This window comes from Panthera tigris, chromosome D1 (assembly GCF_018350195.1).
Source record: "Panthera tigris isolate Pti1 chromosome D1, P.tigris_Pti1_mat1.1, whole genome shotgun sequence".
Lineage (NCBI taxonomy): Eukaryota > Metazoa > Chordata > Mammalia > Carnivora > Felidae > Panthera > Panthera tigris.
Window position 1 is genome coordinate 64,916,547 of NC_056669.1, and position 21,358 is coordinate 64,937,904.

Sequence of the window (21,358 nt, forward strand, 5' to 3'; positions counted from 1 at the left end):
TGGCAGTCCCTTTGGCCTTCTCCAACCTCCAACAGAAAAGGGCTGCCAGTAGAGTCCTGACTTTTTTGGGGGCTGCAGACAGCCTGGGGGTGAGCGAGTCAGAGAACTCACTTCTGATCTTTGGCTCTGCGAACGTGGAAAGGCTGAGAACTAGGATCTCTACGACAGAGGAGAAGCCTAGCACAGCAAGCCAGTTCTGGGTCACTCCCCTTGCCCAACCCAACTCTCAGGTTTACCCAAGCAGAACTCAGGCTCCAGATCTCTGAGTGGAGACAATGAAGGGATGGCCACTGACAATCACTTCTAGGAAGGCAGGTTCTGACACTAAAGAAGAGTTATTAACCCAAAGTAAGTGGCACAGAGGACAGGCTCTGAAGTTGACATCTCCTTAAGCCTGCACGTCTGAGCCTGAAGCTGTCGGTGGTCCCTGCACAGCCACCTGGCCCCGTCAAGAATGCCATACATACCACCTAGAGCACTTTCATAGCGGCCACCTAAGTCAACATCGGGACAGGGAGCATGAGAAACAAATACCCTGAAAACCGTTAGAACCCGAATAGGCACCAATTGAGACCTATGGCCTCTGGAAGCCTCCATCACCCTGCCCAGGGCAGCTTCCTGTCCTGGCAGGCCAAGCAAAGGCAAACAGTGACAGTCTTTGGCTGTGCTGGGCCAGGGATCACAGGCCTGCCATATGTCAGAACCTCTCTCCCTTCTTTTACCCTCTTCTGGACCCAGGAGGACTTCAGATAGATACATTGCTCCTGAGCCCTGCACACTGAAAGGTGAGAAAAGTCTGCTCTCCTTAGCAGAGAGCAGTCACCAAGGAAGTTAAGTCCTCCCAAGCCTGACCAGACTTGGTCTTGTCAAGTGGACCCCACACATCTGATTTTTCTGGTAATAGGGAACACCTCCCTCTTTGCTGTTTATTACTGAAATCTTCTCTGTAGTGGATGCACTATGGCTCCCAAATGAATGTTGTAAGATGCAAACGGCAAAGAGCACTACACAGCTCGACAAGACTTGTCTCACATCCACGATCTGAAGAGAATGAGCTGAAAGGTGGGGAGGAGTGGTCAACAGGATGGGTCGCCAGCTGCCAGAGTGCTTGCTGTACCACCAGCTCTCACACCTGGGAGATGCTGCTGGCCAGGCGGAACGACATTCTTTTTGCTCTTTCATTCTCCTGAAAGAAAAAAAAAATATGTGTGTGTGGAATCAAAATAACCAAAGGTAGTGTTTATTAACGTGCAAAGGCAAAGTGTCCAGACTGGGACTCCCCAGAGCCAAAGTGTTTTCCTCTGCCCCAGGAATGCAACAGCAAAACTCACTGCAGCCACTAAACATGGTGGGCCAAGTGATGTAAACAACTGGGGATGGCTGCACACAGCAGGCAGGCAGGCAAGACATTTCAGCGGAATGAAACAGCACTGAACTGTGTCCCATGTCTGCATATGTGGGACCAGACACAGATCAGAAGCGGTCTCTCTACTGTAAGCAACACCTCTCCCTCCTTCTCTACACCAAGGGGCTGAAAATATCCCTTCCTTTCTCCCAAACGGAATTTGAGACCAGGCCCTGAGACCAGGTGTTTCTCTTCTTCTGGGGACCACAGTGGAGAAGAATCAGCATTGAGCTGTGAATCGGGAGACCTGGCTTCCCACCCTGATTCTGCTGTTAATTTGCTGGGTGACCCTGGGCAGATGCATCCACCTCTCTGAGTTTCAAGCCTCAGTGGTAATGAGACTTGATGAGCCCTGCACTGCCCTGACTTCCTGTTAGACTACAGGCTTGGGAGCAAGGGTTCCTTCTGAGCACTCTTTGTGCCTCCAGCAGCTTTGCTTTAGGCTGCTCTGTACACGCTGCTTGGGTGCCCCCTGACTGCCCACCCACCGGCCCCACAACGTGCCTGCCAGCTGGCAGCAACTCTTTACCATATGTCGCCGCCGCCTCTTGGGTTGGATGCCCTCCTGCACGTAGGGGGGCCATGGGAAACCCTGCGGAGTGGAATACCCACTCTCGCTTGACACCTCCTCGGAGTCTGAGTCCTCCTGCCTTGGCTGGGCAAACCGTTTCTCCGGGTAGATCTCCTTCAACCAGCCCTCAAAGAACACTTCCAGGCAGCGGCCGGCCTCTGCAACCTCTGAGTCAGGCTGAAAGGGAAGGAGAGCAGTGATGGTCGGGCCCGTATCCACCACCCCATCTCTTCCAGGTCTCTCAAGAGCTATACAAAGAGCACAAAGCCTGGCTAGGTTTCCTGGAGGTCTAGAATGTGACATTTTCTCCTGAAGACTCAAGACCAAACCAGTTTAGTACCATCTCTTCAAGCAGAAGTGACCCTGACAGTAACCCACAGAGGGCCAACCACCAGCATTCCCCCCTTCTTCCTTCTGAGTCCACACTGAGGCCCAAGTGTGGGAGAGAGCTTTTAAACACTCACTACGGGAGACCCTAAAAGTTTCCCATGTCCTTATGGCAGCTCAGGACCAAACCTGATAGCCCCCATCCAGGCATCAGTCTTGGGGTCACTGGGAAATAGAGGAGGGGGAAAACAGGCAAGACATACATAATTGAACTTCGCACAGTTCCAGAACATGAGGCGGACGTCTGACACCACCTCCTCTGGGGTGGTGTAGTGAGCTGGGTCCTTCTTTTGCAGCTTCCTCCGAATGATTGACAGGTCCATGGGCCTCTTGATAATCTGGTAGTAATGCCGAGCCTTGGGGGAGCAAAGAAGGGGAAGCAAAGCAGGAAGAGAGAAGTAGAGGTACAGAGAAGAAAGAGGGAGAGATGGAGAATGAGTTGAAACAGATGTGAAATAGAACAAGAGAACAAGAGAACAGCAGCAAGAAGAAAAGAGAAGAAAGGAGACAAAAAGGGAGAAGGAGGAATGTTTCACTGTCAAGTCAGGTGTGGTGTAGCAGCAGCTGGGCTGGGGGGCTGCGGTGGCCACACTGAGTCCGCTAGCCCATGCACGGATTAATCAGACTTCCAGCGGCCATGCTCTGAGCCCGCCCCAGGGTAGCACTTGGACTCACACCCAGGCCCAGGGCCCTCGGAGCCGGCAGAAACAGGAAGCCTTCCTTACCAGCGGGCTGACAGGTTCATGGAAGGGCAGGCTGAGGCTATGGCAGCACAAGGACAGTACCAGCTTTTCACACTTCTGCAGAAACCAGAATGGCAGCACGTTACTTCGGCCTGGCCCCATCTCAAGAACTGAAGACAGTGACCCTGATAACTCCAGCAGGGTCAGCTCTGTCCCACAGGGCGTGGGCCAACACGTTAAGGCACAGCACAGCCTGCCAGACTAGAGGAAGACAGCTGGCAGAAGGGAATCCATAGCAAAAACCCCCATGGGCCAAGCTGTCAGGCATAGCCCAACAGTGAGATACCTGGAGAGACTTCCCATCCCCCTCAGAAAGGCCTCAGCCCCTGGCACAGGGAGGCTGCCCCAGGCAGGGAACCTTGTTTTCAGAAACCCCTCCCTACCTTCTGGTCATAGATGCTCAGGCCAGGAGTGGCCCGCATTCCAGGCTGATTATAGCGAGCATTCTCACAGTCGTACTCCATCTCGGGCTGGGTCAGGCTGCGGCACAAGGTACACACCCAGTCTCCCCTGCAGAGGCAGATGAGGCCAAATTAGGCATCAGCAGGTGGCCCAGAGCCACCTCCCCTCTCCCTCTGCTCCAAGATGGGGGCAGAGAGAGAGAATGGTATGGGAGACTCAGTCCCTAGGCCTGCCCTGTAGGGAATGGCTTCCTAACCACAAGCTTTAAAGAAATTCACTAACTTGGGATGGAGTGAATCCAGAAAAAAATTGGATTTAGCAAGGGGCTGAGAGGGGAGTATGGGGACAAACCTGTGTGTGTAGGAAGAAACAGGGAACAGAGGAAGAAAAACAGCCACTCAAATTTCAAACACCTTCCTATCTATGCATAGAAGGCACAAGGCAGTAGGGCCACTGACTCACATACCTGCAATTCATGTAGGCCCAGAGAGGGGAGGAAGCCCATTTGAGGGAGCTCTGTGGGCCTGGCCTGGAATAGTCATCCCTGGAAGATCACCCTGCTAGGCAGCCAATGGCCCTAGATTGGCACAACTCACCCGGGGAAGCTGAGCAGGGCCGGCAAGTGGCAGGAAAGGTGGAACACTTTGGGGCAGCGATCGCAGCACAGCAACTCTCCCCCATTGAGGCACACAGCGCAGAAGTCCTCATTCTCTATTGGTACCGGGGGCCCCTTCTTGGCTCCAGGGGTCCGAGGAATGAGTCTTTGTTCTTCAGGAGGTGCACCCTCCCCCTCTGGTGGCTGCTGCCCCACCAGAGAAGTGACAGTGACCTTTCTTCCCCCCAGACTTGGGGCCTGGATGGCATCAGGCATGTTGTTCTGGCTGACCTTGGAGAAGAAGTGAGTCTGAGCAGTCAGCACAGCACCAACAAGTTGTGGAGGGAGGGAGAGGAGGGACTGACAAGCCCTGGGCACCAATTTATTCCAGGCCCCCAGGCCAGCTGAGCCCCAAGAATGCTGAGCCTCCTGATATGCATCTCACAAGCCCCTGGCTGCCGAGGACAAGTCTGGTCAGGCTGCAGCCCCACTCAGACTCTGGACAAGGCCAGAGCCAGAATTCTGAATGAAGTGGAGAAAGAAGAGAGGCTCCTAAGGTGGGCCAAGCTCAAGGACAAGACAGAGCAGAGTGGTACCTTAATAGACATGCTGGAGGACTCAGTGCCACACTCGATGATCAGCAGGAAGCTCCCATCCTGCTCATTCTTCTGGGGCTTCAACTTGAACACAGGCATCTCTCCCGAGGAGGCAGCACAGATCTTGAGCCGCTCCAGTCGCACATAGGGAATCTTAGGCTCGCTGTTGAAGGGCCTGTGGCAAGAGGGACACCCCTGGGTCTTAGTGGGAGCCTCCTCTGACCCCAGCCTCTAAGTCAGCTCAACCATGATCCGACAACTGAACTGCTGCTCAAGATCTCCTCAGTACCACCCCATGCAGGCCCATGTTTCTCCCTCCCACCCCCGGCGAGCTGTTTGCTCAAAGAAGAGGGGATTCCTAAAGAGGGAGGACTTCACACAGAGCACATGCCGTCTGGTGCAGGAGCCAGGATAGCTTCCCACAGGCATCCCAGACTCCCACAGGCATTCCAGACTCCCAACCACACAGATCCTACTCAAGGGTCTAGGAGTTGAAGAAGACAGTTGCAGGCAAACTTTTGCTTCTAGTGAAGTCATCAAGTGTGCTTTCTGTGCCAACCTCCCAGGACATGAAGTTGAGGGGTGGGAGAGGGAGGTTGGGCCAAGAGCCTGTTACCTGATACTCTGGTTCCCTTTTGCATCCAATTCCAGGGCTCCTTGTTTAAAATTCTCATACTCTAATGCAAAAGACAAATACCTGTGACATACATTTATAACAACATGCCCAATACCCATACCTTCCATTCATGTGCTATTCATACCTTTGGCCACACACCTATCATACAACTGTTACCCACATTGTAATCATTCATAATGGTGGCAATCCTACCACGGCTCTCCTTCCTGAGAGAAGAAGGCCACCTTCTTTTAAAAAGAGAAACAACACTCAGAGGCTGTCTATGGGTGAGTGTTGGGTCGGGTGAGGGGCCAGCTTCTCACCTTCCAAATGAGCTCAGAAATCTCTTGTTTCCCATATACTGGGGTTACGTGCTCTCAGGGGTCATTCTGTCCAGTCTCTGCATTTTCAGCCAAATTCTGATATTCTAGTACTGCCTGAGAATCTAGCTCATACCACATAGGCAAGAGGCTCCCGTAGCCCTACCCTGGGTAGAGCAGTAGAGCCTGTGTAGCTGGGCAGGGGGCAGTGCGGGGAGAGAGGAGGATACTAGCATTTAGTGAGCACCCACTCAGCACCAGGCACTATCCTAGGCACTTTCCTTGGGCAAGCACAGTCCAAAAATTTGATTGTTTAAAATTCAGGTTTCCATTATTACACAGTTAATAAGAACCAATCAGTGTTCAGTTAGTCTTTCAGTCAGTGCAAAGAAACAAGGGGAAAATTATTTCATTTTCATTTATTAGATATATGGGAAATAGACGGTTCATTACAGACTAAACACACATCATACACTAAACAGAAAAAGTCCCAAATTCTCACTCGGCAGTTGCTTACAAATTTTCCAGCTAGCCCTCGCCTACCACAGAAGAAGGCAAGTCCCATTTGAGAAGGGGTGTAGGTAGCTGAGAAGAGAATCAGAGCCAATCTCTACCAGTCCAAATTCTCTTTACTATGAGGCACACCATATATCCAGATGACTGCTGGGTGCAAGGCAAGTTCTTGTTACTACAGAGAAAGTCATCAAATGATCTCACTGTAGTTATTTGGCCCAGTAGTCTACAAAGTAGTTACACTAGCCCCATTTACAGAGAAAGAAATCACCTCAGAAAGGTTAGGGGTCTCACACAGGATCAAACATAAAAAGACAGAGCTGGTTTTCTATGATAGATCTACCTGACTCCAAAGTCACACATGCTCTGTTCCCTAAAATATTTTGTCAAGGCTAGCCCTTCTGGGATGAGTTTTGGGATGAGTTCTTCCCGGGAAGAGTTCTTCCTTCTGGGATGAGTTCTTCCTGCTTCCCCCACCTCTAACCCAGACCTCCATGGGAATGTTACATGGAGCTAAGTCTTGGCCATGCCTGGATCAGCCCCGGCCACAGTGAGGAAAACAGAACAGGTACCAATAAGTCAGTTCTAGAGGGAAGAAGTGAACTGAGCAGAGAGAGAGAGAGAAACACTGCTCCCTCACACCTAGAGCCTGTCTCCTGACCTCTCTGTCACCTGGGAGTGCTGAGCTCATGTTTGTGGCCAGCACAAATAACAGGCTACTGACTTGAGCCTCACCTTTTGGGTTCCGGTACTGTTGCAGAGCCATGGATGTGTTGATCACTGGGACCAGTGGGGGTTTCTTCACAGAGAGGTTAATTGGCTCCTCTAGTTCTAAAGGGATAGCCAAATCCTTGGAAGCATCCAGACCAGGGGTTGTGGAGTCTTGTCTCAGAGAGTCAGTGAAGCGGGTAGAATCCTCACTTTCCATCTTTCAAAAGCGAAAGGCCAACAAGAATCAAAGAAATGAGACATTTTTATTGTTACTGGTCATAAAGCTATTAAGCTAAGGCCAGGATAAGCTCTTATCTGCAGCGGCCACCCTTTTGCCCAGTGATGAGTAGAGGGTGTGGAATGGTATTTACCCAGGACTTACCTTACACAGGGCATTCCCGAGAGAGGGGTCAGCCCCATCTCCAGGGCACAGGCTCCCTACAGCTCGCCCAGAGCCAGGACTGCAGCTGGATCCAGTTTCTGGTTGCGCGTCAGAAGCTGGAGGCATGCTCTGCAGAGGACAAGTCGCCAGACTTGGCATAGCCTGGGTGGGACCAGACATCAGGTTGGGCCTGGCCTGTGACTGATCACTTGCTAGGCTTGTGATGGCCTGGGAGGAATCACTCATCAGGCTGGGCACGGACTGGGGTGTGCCGCGCACAAGGCTGGGTATGGTCGGCAGATGACCCACTGTCAGGCTGGGCATAGCCTGGTTTTGACTGCTCATCAGGCTGGACACAGTTGTGGGGGTGCTGCTCAGCAGGCTTGGTACCATGTGGGAAGGGGCGGCAGGCAGGCTGCTCACGCTCTGGATCTGTGGCTCTAGGGTCCTTGCCAGCCTGGTAGATGACAGCTCCATCTCCAGTGTGTTGGAAAAGCCCATGATGCTCACCGAAGTGGAGTGCTGCAGGAGCAAAGACAAGGCAGAGTCAGGCTCTTAGCAGGGAATGGGGGGGAAGGAGGAGAGAGGTGCACCCCTCAAGAGCTCCCACGCTCAGATTTCACCCTGGCCTCAGAGACTAGTAGTAGCAGGGAACTCACACAGCACATGAAGTCCCCATTCCCATTCCCCTGCACCAAGGAGGCTGGTAGAGAGGCAGGCACAGGCTGAGGACACTGGCGTGCATGTGTGTATGAATGTGTGTGTGTGAGAGAGAGGGAGGGAGAGAGAAAGAGACAAGACAGTGTGGAAGAGTGAGAGATAGCCTACCACCTGACCTGAGGGTGGTATGCGCATGTGTGCATGTGCACGTGCGTGCACACACACACACACACACACACACACACACACAGCCACCATTAGCCCACGCCCCTCAACCCCTATCCAGTACCTAGTCAAAGGGTCAGACTGTAGGACTGCCCTCCAGCTTCACATTCCCTTCTGACTAAATCACTAGTGCCTTCTTGTCCCTTCTGGGGGTCCTATAGACTAGTTTCTGTTACATAAAAGTGGAAGGAAGTTCAGAAGGCTCAAACTCTGATCTGCCTCAGGCTTTCTCTGAGATAATGCCAAGGCTCAGGGAGCCCCAGTTAATGCTGGGGAACTAATTCCTTTGCATAAAGCCATTCTTTTCCTTTGCATAAAGCCCTACAGTGCATTCCACCACTCAGGACAACTGTGAAATCAATGGCTTATCCCCTGTCCTGCTCTGCAGCCACAGTTCATCCCTGAACCCTCCCATTCTCTGAGCTCCAGCCACTCACACATTTTTCAGTTCCTGAAACAAGCCAAGCCTTCCCTCCACCTAGAATCTTCATCCCTTTCAAAGAGACTGCTTCTGCTCCAGGGAACATTATCCTATCCCTGCCCCTGTCCCACTTACCCTTCTGAACTCAGCTCACCTGTGATTTTTTTTAGAGCAAAGCCTCTTTTCATTCTGTGGCCCAGGCCTGGTTCCCTCTTTTGTGTTCTCATAACTCCTTTTTATACTGTATTCTCGTAGCTGTAAGACCATTTGATTAATCTCTGTTTCCTCCATGAATTGTAAACTCTATTAGGGCACGGATTTTACTTATTTTGCTTACCCAGTGTATTTCTAGACTCAGGAGCAGTCCCTGGCTGAATAAATGAATTAATGAGCTATTTACAATTTTAAAAAACAACATAATGTGTGATTTTTTATTCTACAAATCTTAACCCAAACAAATAGCAGCTTAGTTCTATTAAAAACTGTGTCTATGCATCTCTCTAAAATAATGGTTGTCTTCATATAGCTAAAATTTATCGAGCATTTATTATATGTAAGGAAATTTGCTAAGTGTCTTACATACATTTCCTCGCTTAATCCTCATAACAAACATTAAAGGGTTGTTGTGAAGGTTAAAAGAAAGAATCCATGTAAAGATTTAGAACATCTGCCATATTGTAGGTACTCAACAAACCCCAGCTACGGCTAATGCTGCTGCAATTATTGTTATTGTTATTCTTCTTCTTATGGCCCTAATTTTACACTTGAGAAAAATGAGTTTCAGAAAGGCATCTGAAGTTTTTAATGCTACTGAACACATAATTTTGTATATTTCTATTTCTCTTTACTTGTGCTCACACGCAGAAACACGATTTTTGCATATTGACCTGGTACCAGAGACCTTGCTGAAGTCACTTGGGGAATTTCTGTGAACACAAATCATGTCATCTGTGAAGAGTTAAGTTTTATTTCTTCCTTCTCCTGTGTTTTCCGGCCTTACTCCACCAGCTAAGACCTCCGGTACCAGGTCAAATAGAAGCAGCGATAGTAGCTGAATTGTCTTGTTCCTAATCTCGGGGGATCCTTTCTATATTCCACCAACTAAGAATGATACTTGATGTGGGATTTTCACAGATTTAGAATCCAGATCTCTGACCCCGAAGCCACACTCTTAACTGTGGCCCATCTAGCTCTGTCCTTCCCTGTGCTTCCTCCCCTCCCCTTCCCACACTCTACACTTCAGCCTCTGTCCTTCCCTCACCTGCTCCCTCTTCCTCTCCTGTTTTCCTTTCTTCTTATCATCTCTTCCTCTTCTCTCCCAACACCTTTCCCTTATTATTTAACTGCTTTAGTAAAGCTTACATTTTCTATTCTTAATTCCCAATTCGAAAAGCAGATAAGCTAAATACCTTTGTTTCTCCAAAGAAAAGTTTTTATTTTTAGATGTTCCTTGGTAGTGCAATAGTGTTCAATAAAAAGGCTTCCATTTGCTCTATAGTCTAAGTCCCAAGATAAGGAATATTGAGGAGAACAAAGTATGGGGAGAATACTCAGAGCAAATTGGGTAGATTAAGCATGGAAGAGCCGCCTCAAACATGCCCTGGCCTGCATCCCTTGGCATTCCCTGCTGTCCTGCTTATATACTACCACAGCTTTCTAAGATTCGATCTTTCCTTATCTACCTACAAGAATACCCAAAGATTGTTGGAATCTCTTTTGTAACATAGGACAGTCTAACCCTTTGAGCTGGTTTCTTTCACCTTTTCCCCATTTGACATGTATATTTAGTGCAACTCTGGTTGTCATCTCATCTGCCAATGACATAGATGGCTCTGTGTGAGATCCTTGGTGCCAAGCATTAAGGGCATCAAAATCTACCTGGGACAATCCCAAGTAATAATGGTCATGTGCTGTAGGTCACAAGATATGCACAACATTAAATCCCCAAAGACAACGCTCCCCAGATTAGAGGCAGGATATCTCTACATCTCCAGATTAATGGTAGGATATCTTTGTAGGATATCTACTCCCCTGTCCTGATTATTTATTGTGCATCATGAAGTATGACTTAATGATAGAGGACAGGAGGGCATGAGTACTGAGCCCTAGAAGAACTGTGGAAATTCTATCACAGTTTATTTTGAGCTGGGCCTGCTGAACCTGCTCCTATAAACACCGAGCACACAGCACAAGGTCAATAACATGTCCTAAGAGACTGCAGACTAGACTAGTCTTTTTCAAGTCCACATTCACATTCAATCTCAAGGAGACCACAGCTATCAGGAAGTAGGGGAAAGCCTTAGTAGTGGTAAAAAGAACCTGAGAAATTTCCAGGATCTCAGAGAAAGTGTTATAAGGAAGCCAGCACCACCCCATTTCTATAGGCTATACAAATACAGCTGCATTTCTGGAACATATGTATGCTGTATGTTAGTTATTTTTGATACTTCATTTGGCTCTCTGGAGTGAAGAGATGCAAAATATTAAAATGGAAGGAACTATTTCATGTGTAGAAAGAAACACAGGATTGAGAACCTCCTTTCTACCCTGCTGCCAGTGCTGCAAAGTGAGTAGAGGCAAGGGGAGAATCAAATTTCCGGGCCAGGAAAGCAGGCTGAGGAACCAGGGCCTGGGAGGAAGGACAGGGCTTCTTGAGAGCACACTAGGCTTGAGAATATGGCCATTCCTGACATTTGGTGCCTCACACACAGAAGGTGCTCATCTCTCAGTGGAGATGACATTGCCTGCCCTCTCTAGCAACCAGGATTGTTCAGAGATCAAAGGAGAGAAGGCAAAATTATATGGCCAACTGTAAGGTCTATAAATGGCAACTACTGACCCTTCCAAGTTGTCAGCTACATGACACCTTTCCTTCTTCTTCACATGTAAAACCTTCAGATTTCATGAGGCAAAATATGTACTTTGAAGTCTGCAAGTGAAAAACTATTTTCCAGATCAGGGAGGAAGAGAAGTCAAAAATGCCAAAAACATTCACTCTGAAATCAGCTCAGGTCATCTCTGTGGTACAAGGGGAGACTGCTCCGAGCCTCTTACCTCTCTTACATAGTGTCTCCTCACTTGCTCCTAATTTTCTTTCCTTCCCCCATGCTGTATGTTCCTATATGTGTCCCTTTCCTCTTCTTTTCTCTCTTTATCTCTGTTTGCCACCTGCCTGACCTGTGACCTGTCTAAATCACCTCACCTGGAACCTATAGAATCTGTCTGAACCACCAGCATCCACAACCTGCCTGACCTACGACTTCCCTGAACTGTCTGTCAGCCTCTTCTACTAGTCACCTGTGCAATCCTTCGTCCACCTGCCGCCTCCATCCCCATCCTCACCACTTGGGTCTTTTTCTGGAGTTCAATGTGCTTATTTATATCATTACAATGATTGTCACATGATGTTATCAAAATTTGGAGAAGGCACTGTTCTTTCATTCAACAGAAAAGGAAACTGAGACACAGAGCAATTACACAGATTTACCAAGCTTCTATAGGCCTAAGACTAGGAGTCTGGGCCCAGCCTTAAAAGCCTGCTGGCTGGTCTTGCTTTTGTGCCATTAGCTAGAAAGCTAGTGCTCTAGTAAAACATGATAGAGAAGTCAATAAACAGACACTTAATGCACATGCCCTGAGTTTAATATAAATTTCAGGTTCTTACAGCAAGATAATATTGCTGGGGATAAAGCAGCACAAATAGGGTGGTGTTCCACAGATATTAATTTTCCATATATCTGAACCATACCTCTTTCAATAACAAAATGCAGTTGGCCTTAAAAAATTATTTTGAATGGGACTACTTCTAAAACACTTTACACACCACCCTGTCATATTAAATAGAGTTCATGAAGCCTAATGAGACCACTCCTTAAGGACAGAAACAAGCTTGGATGGACTTCTGTTGCTGGAGTAGGCTGTAGTTCAGTGATGCTATAAGGCAATGCAGGGCTTAGCTTGTCCTTTCACCAAATGACCTCACACTGTGGCACTTTTCCAGGTGATGGTTCTTGTCTTCTCCTTTGTCGTTAGCTGACATTACAGAAGTCCTGACTCCTTGCTTCATTCTGCTTACTGCTACCATGTAGGAAAACTAAAATTTCCAAAGGAAACCATGTAACTAAGTTTACTGTCAAGACCTCTATACTAGACACCTGAGTGTGGCCTTATGATCTCATGCAGAAATAATGTGTGGGCTTTGTGACATCTGTTCTTGTTGCTGCTCCAAAGCTTTGCCTGCTCACTTCTGGGTTTTTGCCCCAGTAGTTAGGATTGTCAAAGACTGATTGCCTTGTAAATGTACAGAGGAAAGGGGAGCAATGACTTGGAAGTTAAGTCTCAGAAATACACTAAAGGCCTTCACTCTGGTTGAAAGAAACAGATGAGGACATAAGGATTGAGGTATACAGATTTGTATTAAATCATGGAATATCTGAGTGCTTCAAAGCTTCAGATTGGGTAGACTGGTTTAACATTAGTAGATCTTCAAACAACTGAATCAGATACCTGAGGAAGGAACTCATTTCCCCAGAAAGTTGTTTCACAAGTTGATTTTTAATAGCAAAGTTGTAGCTTTTATGGACAGTGAGTGGTCCCCCAGCTGAATGAAAAGCTCTTATACAAATTAAGACTATTCCTTTGGATGGGAATGCAAGCTGGTGCAGCCACTCTGGAAAACAGTATGGAAGTTCCTCAAAAAACTAAAAATAAAACTACCCTACGACCCAGCAATTGCACCTCTAGGTATTTATCCAAGGGACACAGGTGTGCTGTTTCAAAGGGACACATGCACTCCCATGTTTATAGCAGCACTATCAACAGTAGCCAAAGTATAGAAAGAGACCAAATGTCCATCGATGGATGCATGAATAAAGAAGATGTGGTATATATATACAATGAAGTATTACTCAGCAATCAAAAAGAATGAAATCTTGCCATTTGCAACTATGTGGATGGAACTGGAGGGTATCATGCTAAGTGAAATTAGTCAGAGAAAGACAAATATCATATGACTTCATTCATATGAGGACTTTAAGAGACAAAACAGATGAACATAAGGGAAGGGAAACAAAAATAATATAAAAACAAGGAGGGGGACAAAGTGTAAGAGACTAATAAACATGGAGAACAAACAGAGTGTTGCTGGAGGGGGTTTGGGAGGGGAGATGGGCTAAAAGGGTAAGGGGAATTAAGGAATCTACTCCTTAAATCATTGTTGCACTATATGCTAACTAATTTGGATGTAAATTTTAAAAAATTAAATTAAATTAAATCATAAATCTAAAAAAAAAAAAAAGACTATTCCTTTGGATATAACTATGGTAATACATGCTAACTGACCAGAATCAAATGGGAAAACATTCATGGGTGATGAAGAGATAAGAACTGAAGAATGTCCAGTGTCCTGATGATTCAAGAAAAACAGAAATGGCAAAGAGGATCTTAGGGTCAGAGGTGGAAGGAAGAGGAAAGGAATAGGCTGATTCCTATACATCTGAAGTAAAAGCCAGAATGAATGAAACACTCAAACCCTAGCCTTGGAGACTCTGAAGAATTAGGCCAGAGATATTTTGGCCAGTCCATTGTAAGGAAATTTAGGGCCCAGGAGCAAGGACCTGTTTTCTCATGGACCAGGAAACCTAGACAAAGATCTTAGATTTGATCTGTAAGTGAAATCAGGCTAGAACAGAGGAAAGAGCCTTCCTAGAAGTTGCAGAATTCAGGGAGCCAGACCTGGGGAATACTTGGCTTGGTTTCTGAGCAGGACAGAGCAGAACTCTGTATAGTTCTGCAGTTGCTGACCAGAACTCAGGCTGTGCCCTAAGAAAGCTTCACGAGGCCCTGGGAAGATTGTGAGCAAATTCTGCTGTTGAGACCAGGCTATGAGGCAATGATCATTGCTGGAGTTGAGAAGCCATGACCTGGCCCATGGCCATGGATCTGGAGACTATGAAGGCAGGACACCCAGTACTTCCTTTACGTAAGCCAAGATTTAGAGTATGAGTTAAAGCAAGACACTTCCCATCTCTGGACTTTAATTTCCTCCTCCACAGGTTAATGTACATTTGAGTTATAAGAATCAAATTAAAAACTCAGGCATCAAAGTGCTTTGATAATGATATAAATGCTCTTCATGTGAGTCATTATCCCTTCCTCTTCTGCGTCACTCTTACTAATGTAGACCACAGGAATGCCTACTGCTTGGGCATCATTTACTAAAAATACATCTCAGACTCCTCTAAAGCCATAAGCAGCATCCTGGTGGTCTTGCTCAGCCTTCCGTGGAGGATGTGGACCACATGTGAGTGGAAGAGAGGTCCCCCTTGCAGCTGAATTATGGCTCAGACAGGCTCTCTGTGATGCCCACAGCCTTGACTTCAGGAGAGGTCTGAGGAAAAGAGTGCATGTGTGTCCTTCAGCAGTTGACTCATTCAGAAGTATAAAATGCAGCCATCAAAATGTCTTCCAGTTTCACCTGGGATATAAGGTATTCTTTGTAGTGTGGTAACCGTGGTCTCTCTTCAGAGTGGCTAAACCAAGATTAGGCAACGTGAGGGCCAGGCAAATGTCAAAATTCATTCCAAAACACCCTGCTGGATGCAGGGAAGGTAGTGGGATGATCTCCTTCCGAGACTGCCGAGCTCAAGCCACTAGAAAACCCATTCAAAAACATTCCTATCTCACTTTCAGCAGCAATGCGTTCACCATCAGCTCGGTCAGCACCAACCCCCAGGTACTTGTGCACAGCTGCTGTGCTGTAGCGGAAGTCCTCCTCGTGGTGATGTAACATCAGTGAACAGCTCAGAGCATGGAGGAGTCGCTGTGGAACACCCAGAGAGACGCCTGGTGCCCCAGCTTCCTCTGGTCCGTGGCCTTCACATAGACTTCTGACTTCCCTGGCACTCACAGGCCATCACAGGCTCAGGAGCAGGTTGGAGGCTAAAACACCTTTACCAGATAGAGATAACCAAGACCAAACGAGGCTGGGTCCTAAGAGCTCTCCCCAGCAGGGCCTCAGGCTACTCCCAACGACTGTAAGGGGGAAAATCCAGCACGTGGGTGGCCAGATGGAGTCGTACTTGTCACACTGCAGTACACGGGGAGAGACAGTCTAACCTAGTCCCCGAGCACGAGCAGAGCCAGCAACCCATGCTCTGGTCCCAACTTTGCCAATGCTCAGCTGTATAACTCTTAGGTGGGTCACTTAACCTCTCTGTGTCTCAGTTTCCACATCTTTCAAAGGGGAATATGAAAGTGGCTTCCTCATAACACTTCTATGATAAACAAAGACATAAAATGGAAAAATACATGTAAAAACCTATGGGAAGAGATAGAAAAATGCTATACAAAGTATTATCATTTAATGATAAGATGCTCAAAATGTTGTTTGGTGTCCTCAATCTTCATACCCTCCACCGTGCCTAATCCAAGCTTTCAGACAATGAATTCCCACCAAAAGAAAGCCCTTTCTCTGATCTCAGTAGCTTTGTGTATAACCAGTACCTCTCTCAGTCAAGTAGACCCAAAGGCTGCTCTGGGCCAGGATGGCAACATTGAGGTTCCTTTCTCGGGGAGTCCAAGCCATGAAGAAGCCTATAAAACATCGGGAAAAGGCTGGGCCACTTGCTCCTCCAAACCTCTGCATGAGCCCGGGTTAATAAGGGCCAGGAGCAGGTCAAGATGAAAAGTCAGAGTTCCTAGGACCTTCACTAACCCCACTGCCAACCCAAAGGCACACAGTAGGGCAGCATCCCCTTGCTGATCAGAGATCCCTGTGGGCTACCCACACAGGCAGCGTGGACTCCATGCTTGCACATGGTTCACCTCCTTTCCTTTGTACTGTGTGTGGGGACAGAACCAAGACTCATTAAATAAGCACTGGCATTTTCTGTGTGGCTTCTACTACACTTGAGCACTGGCAATCCCCATGTTGCCTTCTGAACCACATACACCTAGAGCTAGCTGCCTTCTGGTCATCTTCTTATGTAGCTTCCACAGGAGAACACCAACAATTCAAACTTAATTTTTTTCTCCCCCCAAATAGGCCCTTCTTCCCATGCCCCCATCTCAGTGAATGGCAACCCAGTGGGCAAGACAGACCTGGGTGTCAAGCCAAAGGATTTTCTCTCCCTCACTTTCCATCACCAATCAGACTTCAAGTCCAAAAGCTCTTGTGATCTGATCTCTTGAAGTCCATGCTTCCTCCTTATACCCATTGTTACTGATTCCATTTAGCCTCTCTTATTTCTCTGTATTTTGGTCTCCCTTCCTACAGCTAAAGTGAACTTTCTAAAATTTAATTCAAACCATGTCCCTCCTTGCTAGAAATCCTTCATTCACTCCTCACAACCCCCAAGACTGAATCCTAAACTCTGTATCATAATTTACAAGGCCTTCCAAGCACTCTGGTTTCACTCCCATCCACAGTACACCTCATGTTCCTACCAAGCCAAGTTATCTGAAACCCCCTAAGCACCCCAGGCTTTCTCTCACTTCTGGACTTTCCTACTAGCCATTTGTTTTGGATATTTATTCTAGCCCTCTCCCCACCTCTTCACTAGCCTAACATCTTCAAACCTCAGCTTAAAAATCATGTCCCCTAGGAAGTCCTCTGTGAAAAGTTCTTCTGCCAGTGTTATGTGCTCCTTCTATACACCCCAGTGACTATCACAGCCTTTTATCATATTTATTGTTGTTGCTTATTTAACTGTCTCTCCCACTAGACTGTAAGCTCCAGTGTGAGACTATCTTATTCACTGATATGTGCCTGGAACCTAGCAAAACATCTAGCATATACTAGCATATATATAAGTATATATACATATGAGTATATATATATGTGTGTGTATATATAAATGTATATATATATATGTGTGTATATATATGCATATATATGTATATATATAAAACAGTGAGTGAATAAATGGATGGATCGATAGACAAACAGCCTAAGTGTAAAAAGTTAAACCCTTAAGAGCCACAAAGGGCCTATTTATAGCATCTCTATGGCCTCTAGGCCAAACCATTTTCAATAGGGTAGGACAGGCCCAGCATAGGCAAACAACCACTAATACCAGAGGCCTGGGCCAGACTTCAAGCATCACCAGGGTTTTCCAAGTTACCATTTCATTTCACCATCCCTTGCTTTTCTAAAGTCTCTTCTCAAGTGTCACTGGGATAGACTAATCTAAGATACATATGGCAGCAGCGTCACTGGGGGAAACACAGTGAGGGGCAGGTACATAGGACAACTGTGTACCGGGGCCACAGAGCCAGGGGGATGTGCAGGGCTAAGCATGCAGTCTGGGAGGGTACCGAAGAGCTGACACAGCTTCAAGTGCAGGGCTGAGAGGAGGCACCAGGCCAAAGAAGGCAATAGGACAAGTAGAAACAGGCCAAGGCACACAGGGCAGGCTGAGTGGGGAGCACAACACATCAATGAGGTTCCAGCTAGGAGGATGACAGGGGTGAGGGTGAAGGGCAGGGATAAGGGGAAGACAGCTGATGGGCTGTGGCGTTCTGGGCTGTTGCCGGGGTAAATGAACATTTCTAGCAAGCAGGTAAGTTGGTGGACAGGAAGGGTAGCTTATCTTCCAGAATTCTCAGTGCCCCTAGATGCTCAGCTACCTCTGCAGGATGTCCTTACAAATCACTCACCCAAAAAACTCCACTGATTCAAATTCTAAAGCCAATCAATTTTGGGCTGTGGGGACACATAAAATACTTCCCTCATTTTCATTGCAGAGAAAAAACAGTCTCTGGATTCTGACAAACCCGGTTTTAAATAAACCTCACCCCTCTTGTCTACAAACTATAGGGCCCTGGACCTCAGTTTCCTCAGCTAGAAAGTGGGGGTGCCCACCTCACAGAACTGTGAAGCTCATGCACCATTCCAGGCACTGTGTAAGTGTGTAATTTCCCTTTCCCTTTACCACTTCCACCCTAAATGAAGGACAACTGCTGTCATTTTAAGTGCGTGTAGGAGTGGAAATGGGGTGAAGGAGGACTCTGTTGCAGACCCATTAGGACAGACAGCATGAGTCAGGGCTGCGTAATATCCAGGGATGGAACAGGGACACTCCTCCCCCAGCCCAGTCATCCTCATCCAGGGCCCCAGGCTCTTGGGTGGCAGCGGGTCCCCCATGGTCAGGGAATGAGGGCTCCATTAGTACCTTTCTCACCACATTTGGAGAGGAGTGCTGGATGGTGTTGTCCAGTGGGGGGACACTGGGAGGGGTTTCTTCCCCAGACGCCTGGGGCAAGTTAGCAGCAGTATTCTTGTCAAGAGGGAGAGCTGGCTTTGGACCTTCAGATGCTGGGGGCTCATCTGAAGCCTGAAGAAGAAAATAAGAATTTGAGTGGGTTTTACCGCAAAGAGTAGCAATGGCAGCAGCAAAGGCTGATGGCCACCCTGCATTACCCATTGTCATCAACTATACATTGTGACCTGCTTGAAAATTTTTCAGAAAGAAAGATACTCTTATCTAAACTCTTGCTGAGACTACATCCTAATATGGTAGTCTCAAGATAGAACCCAAACCGAGAATTCTGGGCTAACCCTGCCGTATTCACTTTAGCAATCCTAATGGTTCTGACTTCCATTTTGCCTGTGGTCCTCAGTGAACCCTAGACCTTTCTCTGCCATCATGAGGGTGGCTTCATATCTCCTCAAAGGAACTGAGCCTCAGAGGGAGACATCTGAAGCATGATCTGACGCTGTCAGTGCTAAAGCAGAAATGTGAGGCCTTATATTTCATAATAAAGTAAAAGTCCATAGAGCTGCTTTGAAGATACAAACGTGATTACAGAATTAAAGGACATACCACTGGGGAAAAAGTGAGAAAGGATGGGGAGAAGGGGCTGAAACAGGAAACTCCAGGAAAAAAAGAAAAGCACTAGTTAAGGATGAAGATGTGGAATGCAGCAAAGATCCCAGAGGTACAAATGTACCTCCTCAGTTGGCTCGTGACTGAGAGAAGACAGGAGCAGCATTCATCACTCCCCCAGGGAGAGAACGAGGCCTCTTCTGTGGAATTACAGTCAGCAGACCGGGATCCAAGCCTTCACTCTGTCTGTTGCTCAATGTTTTATGATCTCTAGGCAAAGTGCTTGCCTTCTCTGACCCCCTCTTCTGCGCCTATAAGATACACATGGCAATGCCCACCTAACACTGTTGATAGGATAAATCGTATAGTATATATAAAACATACCCAGCTTAAGATATCTGAAGTAAATTTTAAGTCCACATCTGGGTAGTGTTAGAAAGCTGCTGCCCACTAGAATCAAAGGCATGCCCTCCCGCCGCTCCTGAAGCTCTCCCCTTTCACCTGAGATTCCTAAGTTCCCAGCCAGGGAAGTGGGAGGTTATAAAGATAAGAAACAGCCTCCCTTCTGTCCTGGCAATGGCAGGAGTCTAGCACAGCTCAGAAGATTCTATTAATGGACAAGGTCCCTAGCGTCATCTAGGAGGGCAGGGCTAAGCCAGGCCACTCTGGAGAGTATTGAGCCCAGATCTATGTTGGGGCAAAGTACTATGCTCTCTAGAGCTTTTCTGTGATGGGCAGGGGAACCCAGGGAGGACTTGAAATGTGAGGGCTGAGTTTAAGGCCACCCTAAGATGAAGAATGTGTGTTCCTGTGACTGGGGAGGCTGTGTTTGCCGAGCGATCCCAGGACAGGGAGGACATGTGTCCCAAGCCACCCTGAGGCTCACCTGCACGGCATCCTCCTGGCTCTGGGACTGGATGGGTGCTGGCTGCCTCACAATGTAGTTGATCTGCCCCACAATGGTTTGCTGAAGGTGCTGAGGAGATTTGGTCTGATTCAGCTGCAGGCTGGGCTGCTGAGCCTGAAGGAGAAGCTCCAGGTCCTTCTGCATCTCCTCCAGCTCAAATTTGTGGTGCATTATATCCATGTTCTGGGAGCAGGCAGGCCCAGGTGGGCTTCCATGCTGACTAGAAGCCAGGTGCTGGGATGGAGGTAGAGGTGGCGGCGGTGCCTGCTGGGGTGGGGGCGGCGGAGGTGGCAGAGGTGGCAGCTGCTGCTGTGGCTGCTGCTGAAAGTGGCTGAGCTTCAGCTTCTGGTGGTGGCCAAACTGGACTTGGATGGAGGGGGTCTGTAAGGGGGGCTGGGCATGGGCTCCTTGCTGAACATCCTGCGGGGGCACGATGCACACTGGCTGGGAAGTCAGCTGCTGCCCCGGCCGCTGAGACGAGTTCTCCTGCTCCACAGGGGACTGCGTTTCCAGCCAGGGCTGCATCAGTTTTGGTGGCTGAGGATTACAAGCCAGCTCTTTCTCCCTGGGCAGCAGGGCAGGGCACTGCAGAGACCCCAGTTGTTGGGATGCCATCTCAGAGGGTTGCCTGAAGCTGTGAGCTGAGTGTATGCCAGGTGGGGGGACCTGACCTTTGAGGGAGGGCGAGACTGGGGAGCAGTGGGAGCAGCACACAGATGGGGAACACAGTGCTGGAGACTGGAACTTATGTGAGGGGTGGCTGAGAGTCTCTTGCTGTGCCACTGGGGACTGATGGCTTTGATAAAAGGATGGCGGTCCCTGTAAGCCTCCATAAGCAGGAGTCTCTGCCCGGGACAGCTGTCCACCTTCAGTAGTTATACAGCCTGAAAATTCAGAATAGAGAATGTTTCCAAAGGGAATCTGCAGTTGTTCCCTGCTTGCCACTTCCTGCTCCCGGGACCAAAGGACATCAGTCAGTGGACCTGTACCAGGTGCAGAGATTAGAAAATTCAACCCCTGAACTCTAAGATTTGGTCTAGAATGCTGTCAGCAATGGAACCAATATGGACCTTTAGGG

The 21,358-nt window shown here is 48.0% G+C and overlaps 1 protein-coding gene across 5 annotated transcripts in view; it reads right to left on the reverse strand.

Annotated features, from left to right (window-relative positions):
• Positions 1-895: 895 nt before the first annotated feature.
• The window catches only part of TRIM66 (tripartite motif containing 66), a 54,819-nt gene continuing 34,356 nt past the window's right edge, over positions 896-21,358 (reverse strand). For all 5 annotated transcript variants that reach the window (XM_042957770.1, XM_042957771.1, XM_042957774.1 and 2 more), the window contains 12 exons: positions 20,260-21,164; positions 18,720-18,881; positions 7,242-7,763; positions 6,884-7,076; positions 5,316-5,376; positions 4,700-4,874; positions 4,105-4,394; positions 3,490-3,616; positions 3,089-3,163; positions 2,567-2,719; positions 1,935-2,153; positions 896-1,186 (listed from right to left, as the gene is read on the reverse strand). In XM_042957770.1, coding sequence (XP_042813704.1) covers positions 1,127-1,186; positions 1,935-2,153; positions 2,567-2,719; positions 3,089-3,163; positions 3,490-3,616; positions 4,105-4,394; positions 4,700-4,874; positions 5,316-5,376; positions 6,884-7,076; positions 7,242-7,763; positions 18,720-18,881; positions 20,260-21,164 — 2,942 coding nt within the window. In that variant the 3' untranslated portion in view covers positions 896-1,126. The remainder of the gene's footprint in view (positions 1,187-1,934; positions 2,154-2,566; positions 2,720-3,088; positions 3,164-3,489; positions 3,617-4,104; positions 4,395-4,699; positions 4,875-5,315; positions 5,377-6,883; positions 7,077-7,241; positions 7,764-18,719; positions 18,882-20,259; positions 21,165-21,358) is intronic.